The following is a 20085-nucleotide window of genomic DNA, read 5'->3' as shown; positions in this document are numbered from 1 at the left end:
CTCCTCACCTGCGATACAGTTATGGCCGCACGCGGAGGCGAACATGCCATGACTGCGGCCGCCACTCCTGCAGACGCTCTGCGCGCTGGGTGCAGCGGCCCCAACGCCTCTGGCCGCACTAGATCCATGCGCCCGGCCTGCTCTAGCAGAGCCAACGCTTTCCGGACCTTGTCTTCCGCCATTTGCTCCCAGGTACCTCGCACCGCAATACAGTGCCTGCCTGCTTTGGTGGGGGGGCGAATATATTTTAAGCTAGCACACCTCCTTTACGTTTTCTACCTGTCCTCTCCTCTGCCGTGAGCATAACATGTCTGCATACATATCCCCCGACCCATCCCAAAATGACACCCAAGGCGCCCAACCGCGTTGCGGGCCATACCACCCATCCCAAAGACCCTGGGGTAGGAACTCATCGTCCCCCCCCCCCCCAAAGGACCCCATTACTCAGTTGATATGATATCATCTCCCTAAAGTCCAGTGAGAATCTCGGGCATATCACAGCAGCAGGTGAACCACTCATATAATGTGCTGTGCTTTTATCCTTCAATAAACAGTATTCAAATATGGGGATATTCAGGAGGGAAATGTCATAATCTAATAATTGCTTCAGCCATGTACCCAAAAGTTAAAATTCTTTGCAAAGTTGTAGCTCCCAAACGGCCTTCAAACTAAGGAATCAGTTTAATATGCAATAGCAGTGACCTGATATGACTACGGTAGCCGGTTTGTTCAGTCAGTAAGTTGTTCTAATTTAACTTATCAGTGGATTTCTGGGAGTCGTAGTCTTGATAAAACCTCAAATAATTAAAGTGTACTATACACTGGAAAAACATGATTTGTGAAAGGAAAGGCTAGAATTGGAATTATGGCACCTGCAAAAATAAAATTCATCCAGGCGAGTTCAGTTTTGGGGGTTTAGCAAGTTTCAATGCTACATGAATGTATTTTGGGGTCTGGCAAGGGGGGATATTGCAAGAGAATGAGGTGGGAGTTCTCACCGGCTACGGAGTTTGAGGCCAAAGACTTAGATTTGTGGATGACTGCACAAAGATGGGTGTATGAGGCTGGGGGCTGCCCCAAGCAGCTTGAGACCATTAGCGGAAAGTATTCTGAGATTTAATGGGATAAGGAGAAGAAGGCCTGAGTCTGATGGAGGCAGTGCTTAATTTGTAAAGAACAAGGTGCCGGTGCTCAAAGCTGACATCTTAAACAAGCAGCTGCTAAAATTAAATTTGTGAACACGGAATATTGAGGTCGAGTAATCCTGAAGCCATCTCGGGCAACTTCATTCCATTTAAAGCCGCTCCCTGCCCCTTCAGGTCACTTTTGCAGCTTTCTGCTTTCTCCGATTGTGACGCTTTTTTGTTTTCCTCTTCCTCCGTCTTTCCCATATGTGTCTTTTGCTTGCAGCAAATGCTTGGGGGCGAAGAATAAGCGCCGGCCCTCAACAATAAGGGCCGGTGCTCAGCACCGGAACCAACAAGCACAAATTAAGCACTGGATGGAGGGGACCGAGGTAGGGTTATCTTTACCAGTGTCTCCACTCCCGAAAGGTCAGAATAGTGGACATCTATGAACCCAAATGTACTAAATGTCTGATTCTGTAACAAAAGGTCTGAGATATTACAACAAAGGTGTGTCTAGAGCGTTTGATTGGTGGTTTTATATCTATAACTATAAAAAAAAACAATAAAATAAAAAGAATCCCAGTCAAAGGTTTTCTTTGTGGAAACTTTGTTTTCAGGTGTGTTGGTCCAAGCCTAGCGAGGTTTACAAGAGCAATAGTGGAATAGTGTTGTTCTGCTGATAGTCACGTAAAGGAGATCCAGGTGATAAAGTATAAAACAATTCGGAACATACACCCAACACAGCCAAAATATGTCATTAACCGGTGATTAAGGCATTCAGTACGATGTGTTTCTTCAACCACCTACCCCGCACGTGTGCAGAGCCATGTACTACGAGATATAAACAAGCTGGAACCGTCCTCCAGACCCATCCATCAGAAACATCATACTGGTGTCCTCGCCCACTGAGCAGACATCTCCACAGAACCGCGCCATACTCACTACTGTCGCACTAATGTAAGAATGTGCTCTGCGCAAGTGCGAAATAACAATAACAAAATAATGGAAGTATGTGACTCACTACTTCCCCTTTTCAAATCCGCTCATATGATTCTTTTTTTTCTTTAAAATGTCTTTATTAGGTTAAAAACAAGTTAACCATAGAAGTTACAAGTAGAAAAAAACTGGCACACACCATGAAATAAATGTAACTTCAGTCCCCCCAGGAGCACCTCACTTTATTAACAGCATTTAAAACTGACCTCATTTTCGGTAATAAATTGATCTTGTAACAACTGTAAAACAGTGGCTTAACAAAGGCCCCCGTAGCCCATCGGTGCGGGGGGGAGGGGGGTGTATTACTGTTTTGGTACTACATACTTACTTAACACATTGCCATAAGTTATCCTTTCTGCTCTGTATCAAGGCTACTAAGGGGATGAGCTCAGGTTTATTTAATGACTTCAAGGGTTGTGATTATTCCTCAAGGTGGGTTGTTACCCACTCCGAATAGCAATCCAATTTCTTACAGGAGAGATCACGGGCAGGCACGTGGAGGACTGAGGGATCTCCATTCTTCACTTTGTCATAGAATAGAAAGACCTCAAGTTTCACACATTGCATGTAAGAATAATGCAATCTGGTCTGAGAATCAGCAGTCACACAGAGAGAGTCGATTTCCAAGCACATTGACGTATAGGCTGCAGCTGCTATCTCAGTGGATTCTGGCTGGCTGGTGGAAGCACTCATTACTCTGTAGTAGTAAGGGCATTTCACCCAATTAGAGTGTAGCTTCAGGGTCGCATCAGCTCTTGAGTAACTGCGCATGTTGACATGATGTAATCCATAGCTTATCAGTCAATATGTCACATGGCGCTCAGAGTGAATGTGCTCATGGTCTGTGTGATGGAGCAGGACTGATGCTGCTGACAGGCCTGCGAGGGAGGGACATGAGTCCAGTCGAGCTGCTATCTGCTCAGACTCTGACGGATAGCAGTGCGGCTTTCCTGATTCCAGAAAGACCATATCTTGACTTCGGAAGCCCGATGTGTCAGTTTCAGGGCTCAATATGCCACCAAGGACATGGTGCCCAGGTCCTCATGCCAACTAAACCGAAGAGTCAGTGATGGAGTTGCTCAAATTTAGTTGCCAGGCCAACAAGGGAGCCTAAGTTGCCTCAGCCATGATCTGCTTGGCACCCGCACACTTCAGCCAGCAATGCACAGGGGTAAAACTCAGGCTGGCATAAAAGACTCCAGCCATGGTAATGTGCTGCCCCCAGGTCCTAAGCTCGTGCAGAACAGCCCAACAGTGAGTGCCGAGTAGCGATGGGTAAGCAAGAAAATTAGGGAGAGCCGAACTAGGGGGTCACGGGCTGAACCGTCAACAGATTTAACTTTTAAATAGTATAGCAACCACCCATAAAAACACTTTCTTTATTGTCAAATTGGATAATAAAATCCATTAACAAATAACAAAATCATAATAGTTCACTAGTTCATATAATACACAATTAGAATAAAAACACAGACACATTTATACTAAAGCTTCTAGTTCATAAGCTTTTGGCATGACTACATACAAACAGGATTGCATGCTAATAATCAAGAAGCAAATTTGCCGACTTCAGGGCGTTAAATATTATAACACATGCTGCTTGCTAGAACCTGGAAACAGCAACCACTCCCAGGGGGCTATAGTCAGTTTTACATAAATGCATACCAATTGCATAATATCTAATTCCCATTGATCTACAAAGTGGAACAACGCATCTAGCACTTGGTCTCCTGTAAGCTGGGCAAAAAAACAACACATGCTTTTCAAATTCCTCAGAACAAGGGCACAATTTAATACTGGAAACGGGCATGAGCATGTGAAAGTGGCCAAGGGTAGAGTGCTGTGTCTGAATTTCATATATAAAGACCTAGAAGAGGGGAGGATGGATATATTCCCACAAATCCTCACACAATTCTAGAGCACAAAAGCTTGCAACCAGATGCCAAAAGACGAAGATTGTAGGAAATTGGGTGACTGGCTTATGGAGGTGAAACCCTACTCAAGCAGCAACAACAAATTCTGTTAGTGTGAAGTCACACGCAACCCCGAATTAATCTGTGAATGACGCTGTGGAAGATTTATACAAAAGAAGTCAGGCTTAACTTAGAAGCAATGTGTAAAGTATTTATGCAGCACTTCAAATAGTAATAAAGTGAAAACACAACACAAGAAAAATCCCCATCAACTTAGAAATGTAGAGTAAAATTTAATAAATTATTTGAGATCCAAATGACAAAAATCCAATCAGTAGAGCCACAGACACGCAATTTCAAAGGTTTTGGTGAACATAGTGCCTAGAAGTACAAAGCGCTAAATGTGGTGATCTAGTCATGCTGGACTGCGACAAATCACAAGTTCAGGCTGATCACGATGGAGTGTAGGCCTGATACAGGGACCAAGTTAGGCCAGATGAACAAAGTGCTTTAAAACCTGATTTGTGGAGCATTAAGAGATCTTGCGTCGAGAATGCATTGCACAGTGTTGGTTCTGAGAAGCTGAAGCATTGCAATGCATGGTCCTACATCGTCGTGGACGGTGTCCTCAATGGGGGCTTCCAATGATGAGTCCGATGTGGTGGATGAGCTGCTCAGTGGCGGATTTGAAGAAGCTGCAGGGCTCCGATGCAGAGTTCTGCATCGTCATCGAAGAAGCCACAGATGTGGGGCTTACAATGTGTAGACCTGGTTTGAGGATGCGCCACGCAGCAGCTCTGAGAAGGCTGTGGGCTGCAAAGTGAGGTCCCGCTTTAGGGATGTCAAGCTGCAGCAGTTTCGAATCGACTGTGAAGAAATGGATTGTGCTGCATTGGTTCTGCTCACAGCACCTTCAGGCACACTTCCAAGGGTCCAGGACTGGGGTAGCATCACATCACTTAGAATCCAGGAGCTGGGTACAAAATGATTGGAGCCCTTTCTGTCCTTAAAGCTTTGATAAGGCCAGCCAACTAGCCCTTGGAGTCACTCTGGTGACCAAGATGCAGGGTCAGTCCTTTTATTCAGGCAGCAGGGCAACAGAGTAGCCCTTCTTGCGGAGCAGCACAGCTGTCCTTTTTGGAGTCTTTCACAGGTCCAAAGGTGTACTTACGATTTGGGCTTGAGGGTCCACCATATACCTGGTGCACACTTTGAAGTAGGAGGAGGTTCTGGAGGTTTCCATTCTCAGAGGTGTCTGGAATTTCCTGTCTCCCTGCCTTGGACCAAGCTTGTCTGCAGTCGCCAAAGACCTGTGTGCTGGGCAGAACCTTTGTGATTTGCAAGTGTGATAGGTGACAGCCCATCCCTCTAATCAAGTCAGAGATGGCCCATCATGCCAACATCTACTCTCCATTGTCTCACTCTCTGGGGGCAATACACAAAGGCCAACCGCCAGCTATATCTAGGCATGTGATCCAGGATACAGGCAGCAGACACTAAATGCTTAGGACAAGAAAATGCCAACTTTCTAAAAGTGGCATTTTCAGAATTGTGGCTTAAAATCTGACTTTACCATTAAAGAGGGTTTTAAATTACAATGCTTTAGACGCCCGCCAAACAAAACATTTCTACCTGCTCCCAATTGAAAGTTAGCACTTATTAAATGTAATAAGTTAACTCAATGTTATCCTATAGTAGAGGCAGGTCTGGAAGTAGTAAAAAGCAAATTTAAGAGTTCTTCACTACCAGGAAATGCAGAACTTAAAGGTACGTGTCCAGCTTTTTAAATACATTGCACACTGCCCTCTGGGCGGTTTGGGGCCTACCCTACAGGTGACTTATATGTATTAAAAAGGAAGGTTTGGAGATTTGGGCCTGGCAAAAAGTTTACTTTGCTAGGTTGAAATAGCATGTTAATTGTACACAATGGCTGCCATGGCAGGCCTGAGACATGTTTAAAAAGGCTACGTAAGTGGGTGGCACAAAGAGTGCTGCAGTTCTACTAGTAACATTTAATTTACAGGCCCTTGGCATAGGTAGTACCATTTTATTAGTTAAATATACATGTAAATCAATTATGCTGACTGGCTGTAAGCCAATTCTACCATGTTTAAAGGAGAGAGCACAGGCCCATTAGCACTGGTCAGCAGTGGTAACATGTGCAGAGTCCTAAGGCCAACAAAACAACAAAAATGAGATTAGCAAAAATGGAGCAGTAAGGCAAAAGTTTTGGGGTAAGATCACCCTAAGGCTGACAGGTGTAACTTGGATGATGTGTATAGCTCTAGATGATACTCCCAGTATCTGGACTTAACAATAGCAAGCAACCTTTGCGGGATGGATGAGGTAATATACCAATAGTCGCCCAGCCCAAGATCCAATAACGTTCTCTTGAAATGTTTAAACTGTGAGATTCTCTAAGCCTGTAGGCCCGTGGGCAACTAATAACATATTTTAGGGCCTCTTGGTATGGTTTCAGCTCAACTGTAGATCTTAGGAGAAGAGAATACAAGATAGGCATCAATCTTGCAGTCTTTGAAATGGATTTCATGGCGAGATCTAGTCTTACCGGAAATAAGGAAGAGCTATGTGTAAGACACACTAGGAATCTAATGACATTGTTCTCACTCACCTCCTCAATCATTGTTGTGTCACAAAAAAACTCCAAAGCTTAAAGCAGTAAAGAGCAGCATTAGCTGCATGAGGTCTAAAAATTCCTAGTGCCCATGACACGCGGGAAAATTCAACAGCTTTTGCAAAGTTAATAATCACAGCTGCTCTGTAATTTAGCATAGTTGATTTTTTTAGAGATCTGTGGGGCCCATGATTGAGAGTCTGAAAGTTGTAATTTTCATCCCCTGGATATCTCGTGAGCCAATGTCAATCTCTTATTTTGTCTTGTTGAAAATAAGTTATTTATTCAGAGGCTATTACAATTTAGATTATGTCACTGTATTACTAACTGTCAAAATTAAGAGTGCTGAAAAGTGAACTTTTCCAGACCCTCAATGACAACACAGCAATGAGATAACAGTTTGCCATGTGCACAGTTTATATGGTCAATATTGTTGTATGGGGTTCAATGTGATTGCTAATCAGGTCAAATCAACCACATTTGGCCGGTATCACACGCTTTTGATTTCCAATAATAGACAAAATCAAATAAAATGCCTTTATACACTTTAGTTGAGTCATCCACTATATAAACCCATCTCAACCTCTAAAAGAAGTGTTCATTCCTCATTATAGCTAATGGGATCTGTGAGAGGATGGTTCTGACTATCTGGTCTGCCCTGATTCTTTGCTTTTGGATGACCTGTTTTTTTATCTTTTACTGTGAGGGAGCCTTATAGTGTAGGACTCGCCCACAGTAAACTTATGGTAAAATGTACGGCGTGTGTTTACCGCTGGTGCGGCCTTGTTAAGCAAAGGCTGCTGTGAGGCAGCAAGGGTAGTAGGCCCAGGGCTGGTTTCACATAATCATGTGTGCACACATGTGTGCAAGAATGTGAGGGCTGCATTGTGAGGATTTGTGGGGTGCGCAGCCCAAGAACTACACTTAGTTTGCCGGGCGCAGAAGGGACCATGCAGAGTGGGTGATGACCTGTAGTAGACCTTATGAGATAGGTGCACACATGTGAGGGATAGTCAGTGTGCTTTACTGTTTTTACTTCAGTGAAACAATATTATATGCCAATGGGAAAGGCTGGCTTAAGGCCCAACTCCAGTTCCCTAGGATCAACAGACTCCAGAGTTACACCAATGTACACTATAACCTGTATGAAAAGAATAATGAAGTAGGTTACAAAAGCATATTTGTACAGCTTTTGGAACATCCAGGAATGTCATATTTTTCTGACTCAGCTCAGGATTAGGGTCAATTGCTACTCTGTCCATCTGCCCGAGCAGGGCCTTGCATCAATCAGCAGCCAGCTATCATTCTGTGCCAGGAACCGGGCCTGATAGGCCAAGGAAGGAATGTCAGGAAGGAGGGGCTGAAACTCTCAGAGCACATGTGGCAGCTAAATCCTGGACGACGCCTTATTGAACTATCCCAGAAGACTGTACAGGAAGGTTGGGATGGGGGTGTGAGAAGTGATGTAGCACATCTGGATAGGCCAGAGGTGCAGCCCTGCTGGACACTTCCGCTCCCACTTAAAACATCTTGCACAGGGGAGGGCCCTCTCTCCCTGGGCTGTGCTTCTCTGCAGTACACTGGGACTGAAGACAAGCATCATGGACAAATGGAAGGAAGAACCTCCTGACTGCTCACTGGGGGAAGAACTCTGCCCCTGAAGGACTCAGACTCAGTGGAGAACACTGCAGGGCGAGGTGAACTGGTCCCCTTACACCAGGAGGCCTGAAGAAAGAGCTTTTGGTGGAAAGGGTTTGCTACCAAGAGGGAAAAGACACCAAGATCATTGAAATTGGCCCACGGGCCTGAGATATCCCCAGGGGAAGGTACGTGACCTTTGACCTCCAGGGAAGACCGGCAGCGAAGCACGTGGGGCTCTGCCGCTGATTCCAATGTGGTCTCCGGGGTGGGCCATGGCCCGGTGACTGCCCTGGAGGAAGAGGGGAGCCTGGGAGCGCCATTGTGCGTCTTCGGCAAAAAAGCTGTAACAAGGGAGCACCATTGCGCTCAATCAAAGATGGTCAGGAGGGGCCCTGGACCCTATCCTGGGCGCCCACAAGGAAGTAAAGACGGGGGATGCCGTTGCACCCCCTGCGAAGATGGCCCGAGGGGCCTCGAACACCATCCCGGGGGCCTGCAAAGAAGATTAGCCCGGGGATGCTGCCGGGCCCCCCGCAAAGATGGCCACCAGTTGTGAGCGGGGCAGGAGGTCAAAGCATAAGCCGGGGAGCACTGTTGTGCTCCTGTGAAGGGGAGAGGGGCCTGGACCCCAACCCTGAGCCCCACAAGAAGATAAACTGGGAAGCGCTGTCACACCCCACGAAGATGGCCGCCAGTTGTGGGTGGGGCCAGGGGCCGAAGCAGAAGCCGAAGAGTGCTGTCACGCTCCCTGTGAAGAATACCAAGGGGCCCTGGACCCCCATCCCGGGGCCCCGCAAAGAAGAAAAGTCAGGGAGCACCATTGCACTCCCCGTGAAGATGGCAGAGGGGCTCTGGACCCCATCCTGGGGCCCTGCAAAGAAGAGGATGCCCTGGAGCACAGTGGCACTCTCTGTAAAGGTGGTGGAGGGAGCCCAGGATCCCATCCTTAGCCCCTAAGGGTGCAGAGGAGGCAGGGAAGTGCTGCTGCACACCCCCTGAACCTGCCCCATTGCAGCTCCAAGCACCTCTGCCTGCTGGAGCGAGGGGTCTCTCCCTGAAGGTTCGGCTCCTGCGGCAGCACAGGAAGGTGCTGGCCACACAGGGAGCTGGAGGGAGCCGCCAGGGCTGATTTCCCTGCTCCGCTCCCCAATGAGGGGCTCATCTTATGTGTGGGGTGTCACTATGGCAGCAACACAGCTCTTCCAGCACAGCGGGAGAACCGCTCATATAATATTCACGCTCCAGCGAGGAGCACCCCATAATGCCCTGTGAGCCCTAGCCCATGATTTAGCCCAGGAACTGCTGGGCTTGTGGTGGCCCTATGAAGATGAAATCAAAAATAGCATGTCACCAATGGATGGGGGGGCTGCAGGAGGAGCGCAGCCTCCACCAATGAGTTGCCCAACGTCCCCACCCTAGGTTGGGTGGGACTTGAAGATGATAACCACCGATGGCTCTAAAGTGTTTTAAACAAAGTCCCAGCTGGAACTTTTGATTAAGAGTAATGGCACTGCGCCATCTGGGGCGAATTCATGGCTGCAGTCTTTGTGGTCTGAATAGTGAGAACAACAGAATTGTTATAATGGTGAACAGCCTCTAGGGATGAAAGGCTGCAATTACTAGTGTTCTTAAAGCAGGGGTCTTCAAACTGGGGTGCGGGCCCCCTTAGGGGGGCCTCAAGTGATCCTGGGGGTGCGCCAGGCTCTGGACAAAAGGAAGAATATGCAGATAATAGTGTTTTGTTTTAAGCAGAATTTTTTTTATTGCATTTGTAAAAAGGTAACAGAACTAAACTGCAATGTTTAAATAAGTCTAGACGTATTTAAACAGTGCCAAATTAATAGAATAGTTATGAAAAATTCTGAAGGGGGGCCTGATTATTTATTTTTTCCCACTGGGGGGGGCGCGACATTAAAAAGTTTGAAAACCAATGTCTTACAGTAATGGAGTCCCTTAGGGACTATAGCTAAAATGGTAGCATGTTATATTAAATGTGTTTTAAAATATGAAGACTCATTCTAGGGGTGAAAGACGGTATTACATCATGATTAACCACCAAGTGATGTCCTTTAGGGACTATGTCAACTGTGCATAATTTTTATGTTGAATAATTCAATGTGGATTATGATCAACTTTGGCCCACACGCTTTAGGGATGTGGGTAGACTGCATAGATCATGCTAAGAGTAATCCTAGTAATGCCAACCACTCCAGCCTGCTTGGACATGTTCCTTGTTGATGCTTATTTGAGTAATGAGTCTGACAGCCACCAGTGATCAAAGTAGATGTACTTTATTGCCAGTATCAAGTGCTCTCACTCCCAAATGACTGTCAGATATTGCATTAGACTACAGGTGAATGATCTGCCATGTAGGTTGTTGGTTTATATCTCACCTTGGAAGAAACAAGAATGATTACGCAATGTCATCCAAAATTAATTCCATCAACTTCTGTAGTATTGAGTAGTGTGTGTGTAATAAATGTAATTTTACTTTATCAAAATAAAAAGCACAGACTGGACAATCATTTATTGAGTGTAATTCTTGTGGGCTCATGACTGGTGATTACTAGCCCACACCACCTCCCTTGAGCCATGGACTGCTCTGCAACGCTACCCTATGAGAGTCAAGTGCTACAATGGGATGTTTTGTTCTCAGTGGTGGTTGAGTGCGGACCTCTTACTTGTACAGGCCACACAACTAATGACCCACCCTCCAACAGGATCATGCTCTTAAACACTTTTCTTCACTTCCATATTTGAGGTTGACAGGTATGCTAGTAAGTCATAAATATATGGAGCTTTTTATAGCACTCATTCTGAACTGAATTTCCTGCACTGATGCTCAATTAAAATTGAAATAAAGTGGTTTGCTTAAAATCACAGAGTTTGGTTGATTTTGAAAAACTGAGACTTAAATCTTGTTTTCATGATTACACATTGTGTTATTCCCTACTGGACAAATATATCCTCTAATATCAGTTTCTTTCTTGACTAAATTTGAGAAAAAGTGATGAAAGTTGAATGCAATGTTTGTAACATTACTTCCTGGGATGTTACTTCCTGTGATGTCATAGGTTCACAGATCATCTTACGACATTACTCATTGATAAGGCTTTCTAAATATGTGAGGGCGCAGAGAATAGTCTTCCACAGACATCGGTATTTTTAAATATGCAGCCCTGCTAAGAGCCATGCATCTTGCATTAGACTAATGCATTTTCTGTCATTTTCCCGCATTCCCGCAATGCCTGAGATTGTCATGCAAAACATCTGTATACTGAAGTGTAATAACACTGTGTAGTTCTAGTTTCTCACTTTGTTGGGAAGTATAAAAGATAAGCTCTGAGTACTATTTATCAAAGGCCACAAGGTGGTGCCAGTGCACAACAGGAAGTATAGGAGTCTCAATATATTAGGAGAACTATCCCACTATCACAGAAACTCATACCCCAGTCAAGAGAACTAAAGAGAAGTGAGACCATAACACAAAACCACGCACCCGCCTATTTACAACACAACCCCTGCTCAAACCATTGCATCAAACATATGTGGGTGTCCAACCAGAAAACGAATATTCTAAATATACACCAAAAAATTGGTCGTTCTAAACTAGTGAAAGATAGGAGAACTGCACAGGAATAAGAGGGAGTAGGCGGGACGAGATAAGGCCTATGGACAGAACTGTCTAATTTAGATGCGTTAAAGAGGACTTGAATTCCAGGTGCGGCTCTACATTATGTGTTTCTGTGCAAAACATCTCTCTCACTCGTGCTAGATAAAGTCAAAGCTGATTCTCATGTAAAGTGCTCCTGGGTCAATTCACGCAGTGAGGACCATCCCATACAAGAAAAGGGGGCCATTTCTAAAAATGATCTCGTGATGTGGATGCAAATGTCTTATTTCACTCATAATAAAGTGTCACTCAAAGTGTCACACATAAGGATTGAAATGCCACACATAATCACACTACTCAGGTGAAAATGTCACACATAATCAAACTGAAAACTTGGCAGCTATGTATGGGGGCTCCGTGCCCCATTTTAAAAATACCCAGTATTCCACTTTGAGACATTTGTCTTTCTAAATCTGCAGCTTGAAATGTGTTACCTTTTCTTGGAGAAAGCATACACCCTCACCTAAGTGTTAACACGATCGACAGACAGAAAAAAAAGTCGCTGATGCAGGCTGAACAAATTGAGTCGTCGTTTTGTTATTCAAAATATGAATGTACTAAAGAGACAAACCTTTAAATATTCTCCGTAGTATCTATCTCAACAGGTTTAGCTCCATGCGTAGAACCATATTCATTAGAAACATTTTCAAACCAGAAAAATTGCGTCCCCAGCTGGCTTAACTTTGTCCTCTCACTAGGTGCTCTACTTGATCTTTTAAAAAAAAAAAAAAAGCTTCGACTACAATACTACATACAAAATAACACGCCGTCAAATAATTAGACTACAAATCCCATAAAGAGACGCGAGAGAAAATGGGAGGAGACTCATGGGAATTGTAGTCTTAAATCTGTCTTGAACTTCTTCCGGGAGCTTGCAGTCTTCTGTTGTTTCCGTGGTTACCAGATGATACCTGCTCCGCTGCGGAAGTGCGTGTTGATTTCTAGCTTCCGGTGTGTGCGGCTGTCAGTTGAGCGGAGGCGATAGAAACAGCGGCTGGTTTGAAATGCTCGGGAGCTCCCGGAGCAATGAACTTCTCCGAGCTCTTCAAGCTCTCAGGGCAGCTTGGTGCATTCTCGCCCAACGGGAAGTATCTGGTAAGCGGAGTGCACGTCCTTCTTGGAGTCGATGGTAAAATAGTGTGCATACAGCAAATAGTGGAAATATGACTTCTGGGGACGCTGGATAGATACCGGTGTTTAGAAAAGAGGCCAGGGGAAGCAAATGGCAAAGTTCAGTTGGAGAAGAGAGGGAAGGGTTACCTGGCGAAAGAACCACACTATGTTAAAAAACAGCCTTCTAATGTCGCCGGTAGTTCATCATTCATGCGGGCGTAGTTGAGAGAGGGAGATCGTTATATCCTTGAGAGGACTGTAAGGATACTAGCGTCGGATAGTGGATTTTAGGGTGGCATCACAGGTTGTGTTTTCAGCTCCCTGAGGAATAAGACGAAAAAGGGGAGTAGTGCTCTGGAGAGAAGGGAACAGTGCCAGGGCAAGTGTGACGATGTGAAGGGGGGGGGGGGGGGGGCATACAAAAGATGTGTAGCTTGCTCTGTAGGCGTGTTTGCGCCTGTAAGACAAAAAAGTTTACCGGCTGTGAACAGTGCGTCGACAGAAGTGGTCATGACGTGTTGGTGGCCAGTGACGGATTTGTAGGTGCGCTAGGCCATTACAATGTACTACTTCATCAACGGCGCCTCCCAGATGTGGGACCTGGGAGAACCCAACAGGTTAATTTAGCGAGCGGCAATGTAAATACCTCCGTTTTAAATAAGAACCGAGCTGATGTCTCAGATCTTGTACCAAAGAGAAATAAGAGGTGGTAATGTGCAGAATTTAAGCCGATTTGCTCTTTGGCAAATCATTTTACAAACACTTTTTTATGATGTGCGTAGTGCACATCACATACTGAATTTAAATTGTTATTTACTACATCACTTTGGGTTAAACCCAGTGCCTTAAATGGGCCGGTACTGTCCGGCACTTTATTTGGCGAGGGAGAGTACATCCACTACTCAAGAAAAACGTAATACTTTTAACTGGAGAGTACCGGCACTACTCAGAAGCCAGCAGGTACTCTGTTACAAACCTGCACTTTTATTTTTCCAACCATCCTACCATCTAGAATCACTATTTATTAGTTCTGCCTTCCCTTACTTACAGTAAGTAGTTTGTGTGAAACATATGCAGTGTTGCCCTCGTCAGAAACTGAGCTTCGAAGTCAACACTCGTAATAAACAACTCTTTTATTTTGCCATGCCAGTTATATTTAAAAAGGCTTACTTAGAGTTCAGTTCCAGGTTCATTTTGCATGCACCCTACCGATGTTGATTTAATGTGTCCGACCTTAAAAGGGGCGTAAAATGATGAGCGGATATGAGCAGTACCCCTCAGTCGATTTTTTTTTTTTTTTTTTTTTTAGAATCGATGCTTATATCATCTGTCAAACATGCAGAATACTTACCCGGGCTGGATTTTTTTACGCATTTCAGATTAGTTTAGGCATTGATGTTGTTTATATTATTTGTTGCACCTTAACTTTAAAACTGGCACAATATCTGCTTAAGAGCTATTTTCGTGGTTAGCAATCTATTTTACTTATTGTCATTCCTCATCCTCACCAGATCCATAGGACCCATCTTAATTCAGAAAGTTAGCACTGCCTGGGTAGAGAGGTAAAAGATTATCCCCTCTTTAAGGATTGAATAAATCACTTTACGAGTAAAGGGAGGGGGGGGGGAGGCGGGGGCGACAACCTCCATAAAAGGAAGGAGTGGGAAGTGTGTAATGCATAAATATATGGAAGTGGAATTCATTGATACATGTGGTCCTGGTTATACCCTTTGAAGGGCAAAAAATCAAATCGGCTTCAATTTTATGATTTTTTTTAATGTTAGCTACAGAAAAGGACATCTTGGAATTGCAAGAAGTTTGAGCAAAATCATTAAAGTACAATTTCAGTCCCTCCCAATTAAAGCTGTGGAGGTTTCACAAAGTGCACAGTGTTAATCCCCTTAAGACCTAGAAGTATTTTCTAAATGTACTTATGAGCACCTAGTGAAAGCTTTTCCAAAATCTAAACTATAGAATTGTAGTCCAATTTCTCGGAACTTAGTGTAGCATATTTCTGAAAAATCCTTTTATTTGACAGCACCGTTTAATAGCAGTCACTGTGCAATAAGTTGTCTGAAGGCGGAAGGGGGTGCTTTCATTGACTTTGTCCTTAAGAACAAAAACTCCCCCGAATGGCCATAGAAATAACTATTTTAAGAATGTAAAAACTTTTGCATCATAAGTTATGTGAAATATTCAATGTCTTTTTGTTCTGCGCAGCTAAGTTATACTCTGGTGGTGAAGTAATCAATGAAAGAGCCTGAAAAGGGTTTAAACTGTCTCGCTTGCTCTGGTCTTTCACTTTTGCTATGTGGGATAAATCAATATTGTACAGTTAGTGACAATTATATATTGTGGGCCCTGCCAGTGTGACTGCTCCTTGTAGGATGTACTCTTTTGTACAGTTCTCTGCCTACAATGTTTCTTGAAAGGACAGGTACACTTTATTTCACTTGTTTTTAAAATAGTGGGAAAATAGCATAAACAGGATTTTTTATCTCTGCCTGTAATTTCTAACATCAATGCGACAAACGTGTTGGAAATGTTTTGTAAAACGTTATGTTTGTTAACTTGAAAACATGAAACTTTTGAATAACAGTTGTTAGCTCTTTGTCGACACAATTAGTAAATCTTATAAAATTAGGAGAATTGTTAGATGGGGCTGGTTTTGGGGATATCGCTTCCCTCTGCATTGTGAGGTGAATGGATGGGAGAAACCCCCTCCTAGTTCCAGAGAATCCACACACCAACACATCTGGAGGAAACCTCTTGAGATGGTAAAGGAAATTGCAAAGAGAGGGAGGAACTTATCATTTTGGAGTTAGACTTTTGTGGAGTTTATCCTTTTGGAGGATAAAGAGCTTCCTTTGGGTTAGATGCAGAGAATCCAAACCTTTCAATTAAGTGGTGATGAATTAAGTGTAGATGTAGGGTAGTAGTGCCAAGAAGAGACAGGCCAGTACAGAGCAAATATCACATCCTGTAGATGCAGTAAAAAAAAAAAAAGTTGTAAATAACCATTGAATGACAGCTCCTGGGAGCAGTCCAGCAACATACAAAAATTAGCTTTCATTTATCATGGGATATTTATTTAAATAGTGGGTGTGTATGTGCTTTAAAAAATCTTGAGCAAAAAACATCCTTTCTTCCTTTCGTTATGTTAGTGTCCTTATTGGTTCTGGTAAGAATACAGTAAGTAATTAGCAAAGCAAGAGTGCCTCAAATACTCCAATAGTTCACTAAAATTATGCTCGAAATGTATTGATATACTTGTGTTAAGCATTTTGGCTTGTTCATAAATGTGATAAACAAGGAAAGTTTTTTTTCGTTCCTCACCCAATATCTGCACCCATTCCACAGAGTGAAGTTATTCAGGGTTGATATTTGCAGCTGAAGTTAATGTCTTGAAACTAAGCTGTTTATGCTTTTGCACAATGTAGGGCGTCTGGGGACCTGCTGGTTTTGTTAAAATATTGATGGTTTGGTCACCTTCTCTGTAGTTTAGCGAGGAGGCCTTTTCACTTCTGTGGTACAAAATAGTCTAAAGTACTACATTTTCATTTATCTTGGCAAAAACACAGCATCTCATAATGTTTCCAATTTACCCCCCTTGCCAAGGCATATGAGGCTGTATGATGATCATCATCTCATCTATGCTTTTTAATGTCTAGATGGATGTGCAGATAGATCTGTTTCTGGGTTCAGGCATCACTATTAAATTGTGTGCCACAACATGCCATTCTGTCTTAAATGTATCTTTGTAAATTAATTTTATTTAATGCCTTTAAATTGAATCCATATAAGACCATATTTTTGTTTCTCTAACTCACTGAATAAAAGTTTAATGGCTGCAGTGTTCTGTGTTGTTTTTTGTAATTGAATATATGGATACACACTACAAGTAAATAACTTATTTCGTTAGCAGACTTAAATACAGATAACTTAGTTCTCTTTGGAGCCCTAAAGATTCTAACATGTTTAACTTTGCAAGTATATTGATGCCTTTGTATTACTAACTTAATTTATTTTTGTGATGACACCATTACATTATCTCTGTTTTAAATTCTGCTCTGTCTTGCACTATGTACATTTCCATTGTATTCATTTATACAGGTGTTTTGATTCTTTGGCTTATTAGATTTCTGTTAGATAGCAAAACCATTAGAAGGTCTTGGCCAAATTTGCAGCTGAGCCTTTCTGTATGTTTTGTGGGTCTGACCTCGTTTCATTCTTTGCTTTTTACATCAATGTTTTATTTTTTATTCACATTGTTTGTTTATTTTTAAGCTTTTTAGCTGCTTAAGCAGAATTTTATTTTCCTTTTTTTAACTGAAGCACTTCAATACCGTGTTGTCCTTTTGGGACTAATAGTTGCTTTAACAATGTATATGGAAAAAATGTCAGTGGGACAAAAGTACAATTGAATTGCTTCTAGCTGTTCAGAGTTAAATATCTCTTTACTGCTGTTCTCTTTGAAACATAATTTGAGTTTTTCTCACTTTAGAATGCTTTTGGTAAAATACATTACCATAAACCAAACTAACTTTGTCTGGCCTATTTATAATCACCTAAATAACATTTTGCTCTAAATACTTTCTGATTGATGATTAGAGTATTCCCCATAATGGCTATTTGCGAGCATTCAGAAGGCACTCTATTTTAATAATTTCCGCAATAAGCAATTACAAATCACAGATCTTGAATCTGTGGGTCATTGCAAACCCTGTAATGACAGTGAAGCATTGTGAGCTGGAGCTCCATATGACTGTTGTATCTGAAATGGAAAATAGCACTACATTTGGTGTCCCTGCACAAATATAACTACTAAAATATGACCATAAAGCATCCTTTCAAAACAGTATAGTGGTTCACTGAACTACCACCCTGTAGTGCAGAAAAATAAATGAATTTATTGAGCAAAGTAAACTATTGTTGGTAACACTCCCAAATCTTCTTTCATTGTCTGGTTAGTTACTGGGCCATCAAGAATAGGGGAACAAAATGAAATATTCACCCTCTTCACATGGAGTATCTTCAGTGTTGATAAACCACCAAACCAACATTTCACAATATGGAAGTGTGTTGACTCGTGAGAACCTTAAACCAAATTACATATTTAACAGGGAACCATCCCTGCAACTTGTGAAAAGTGATGTGATAACATATTTTATATTTGGCGAAGAAGGACTTTTGACATTACATGTAAACAGTGAGCTAGATGTTTGCTTTAACAATTGTAATAGCACCAAACAAGTATTTTGCATTCATTGCTACTTAAGTCAGCAATATTTTCTTAATTCAAAAAAGTTCAACCCCGGCCTTTCAATATGCTGGTAATTAAGTGTCCACCTTTTAGGAAACCTAAAAAAAAGGTGACATTGTTGCTTTGCATACCACAAACTGAAATGCTCGAGTGTTTGAACAATGACCAACTTAACCAAACTGCCCTTATTTTGTTATCCACGGAATAGCAAAAAATTAACTTCCTTCATCACTAGTTTTAGACTTGTCACTTTGGCAGACTTTCAGTCCAGTTAGCTTGCTATTAGTCGCACCCATTCACCTGCAGAAATAAACTCGATCTTGCATGTGGTTGAGCACTTGATTAATTAGAGTATTGTAACTTGATCTGTTTTTCAGCTGATTCCTACTTCATCATCCAACATATGTTTAAAGTTAGCCAATAGGAAGGTTGTTGCTACATGCCTGCTTTACGTTACCTACAAATGTTTTAGACATTTCAAGTAAAAGAACTACAAATAAAATGAGTGATCAAATACAGAATCTGCACTACAAATGTATTACAGTTTTGTTTAATTCAGTAGTTAATATTGTTTATTGGAATTTATTTTATGTTTCAGATAAACAAAACCGAAATATTTTATTAAGTTCAGTGGTAACTAAACTTCCTTGGTAATTGAATTGCGACTCATTAAGAAAAACTCCATCTGAGATTAAACAAACCAAAACAAATTAGTTTCTTGAGTCATTCATCTAAGCTGAGTGTATTATTTTTAAAATGTATAATGTTGCTTTAATTAACAGTCTCAATTCTATGACCCTAAAAAAAAAGAAAGTATGTTTTTTTTTAATTTTAGATTTTGAACCTTTTTTTTTTTCTTTGCTCATTTTCTGTCTTGAAATCACAGTAATAAACTTAGTTATTTTAAAGAAGAAAAAACATGCACTTTTGGCAAGATTATTCTTTTTTTGGTTTAGATTGCTAGCTTACCGTATCTTAAAAGTGATCCTATGAGACCGCATTGAACTTTGCAAGAGTTAAATGAATAAATGTTTCATTGGTGCACCATTCTTTTTTTTATTTTTTTTATTTTAAACTGAACTAAACAGTCTTTTTAGTAACATCGTACGATCATGTAATTATTTTGTTGGTATTTTTGAATATGGATAATGTAATACCGTTTGGAATCACCAAAGCTGGTTTACAGGTTGCTGTCTTATGATTATTAACTTTCCTCATTTGCTGATGACGCCATTACATCAAATCCACCTTAAGCTCTCGTTTGTTGAACACTACAAATGTATATGTTTTATTAATTGATGAAGATGTTTTGCTTCTTTGCCTTATTAGACTTACGCTCGTTAATAAAACTACTAGAAAATCTTGTTCATGTAATTCTTTTAATCTAACATTTCTTCTTGAAGTATGTTATGCTTCAATTCATTTGGAAAAAAATTCACTAATTGTTTTTTATAAACTAGGCTTCATGTGTCCAGTACCGCCTGGTCATTCGAGATGTGAACACTTTACAAATTCTGCAGCTGTATACATGTCTAGATCAGGTCCAGTGGATAGAGTGGTCCTCTGACTCCCAGTTTATCCTGTGCGCCATGTATAAGCGAGGACTTGTGCAGGTATAACACATCTATTATTTATCAACTTGGGATGATATTTATTTTTAAGGTCTTTCTAGAAATGTTTGCAGTCATGCATGAATGAAAGCACTGTATCACAATAGCAGGTAC

The 20085-nt window shown here is 42.0% G+C and overlaps 2 protein-coding genes across 5 annotated transcripts in view; one reads left to right on the top strand and one right to left on the bottom strand.

The window, feature by feature from the left end:
• Nucleotides 1–20085, bottom strand: part of TP73 (tumor protein p73) — a 376712-nt gene that overhangs the window by 354445 nt on the left and 2182 nt on the right. The gene's annotated exons all lie outside the window — the stretch shown is intronic.
• WRAP73 (WD repeat containing, antisense to TP73) overlaps nucleotides 12876–20085 on the top strand; it is a 341996-nt gene continuing 334786 nt past the window's right edge. For 2 of the 3 annotated variants that reach the window (XM_069239949.1, XM_069239947.1), the window contains exon 1: nucleotides 12876–13080. In XM_069239949.1, coding sequence (XP_069096050.1) covers nucleotides 13012–13080 — 69 coding nt within the window. In that variant the 5' untranslated portion in view covers nucleotides 12876–13011. Of the gene's footprint in view, nucleotides 13081–19821; nucleotides 19975–20085 lie in introns of all 3 variants that reach the window. The other variant, XM_069239946.1, reaches the window with a different exon arrangement.

Source organism: Pleurodeles waltl, chromosome 6 (genome assembly GCF_031143425.1).
Source record: "Pleurodeles waltl isolate 20211129_DDA chromosome 6, aPleWal1.hap1.20221129, whole genome shotgun sequence".
In the NCBI taxonomy this organism is placed as follows: domain Eukaryota; kingdom Metazoa; phylum Chordata; class Amphibia; order Caudata; family Salamandridae; genus Pleurodeles; species Pleurodeles waltl.
This window is presented reverse-complemented; position numbering and strand designations above follow the sequence as displayed.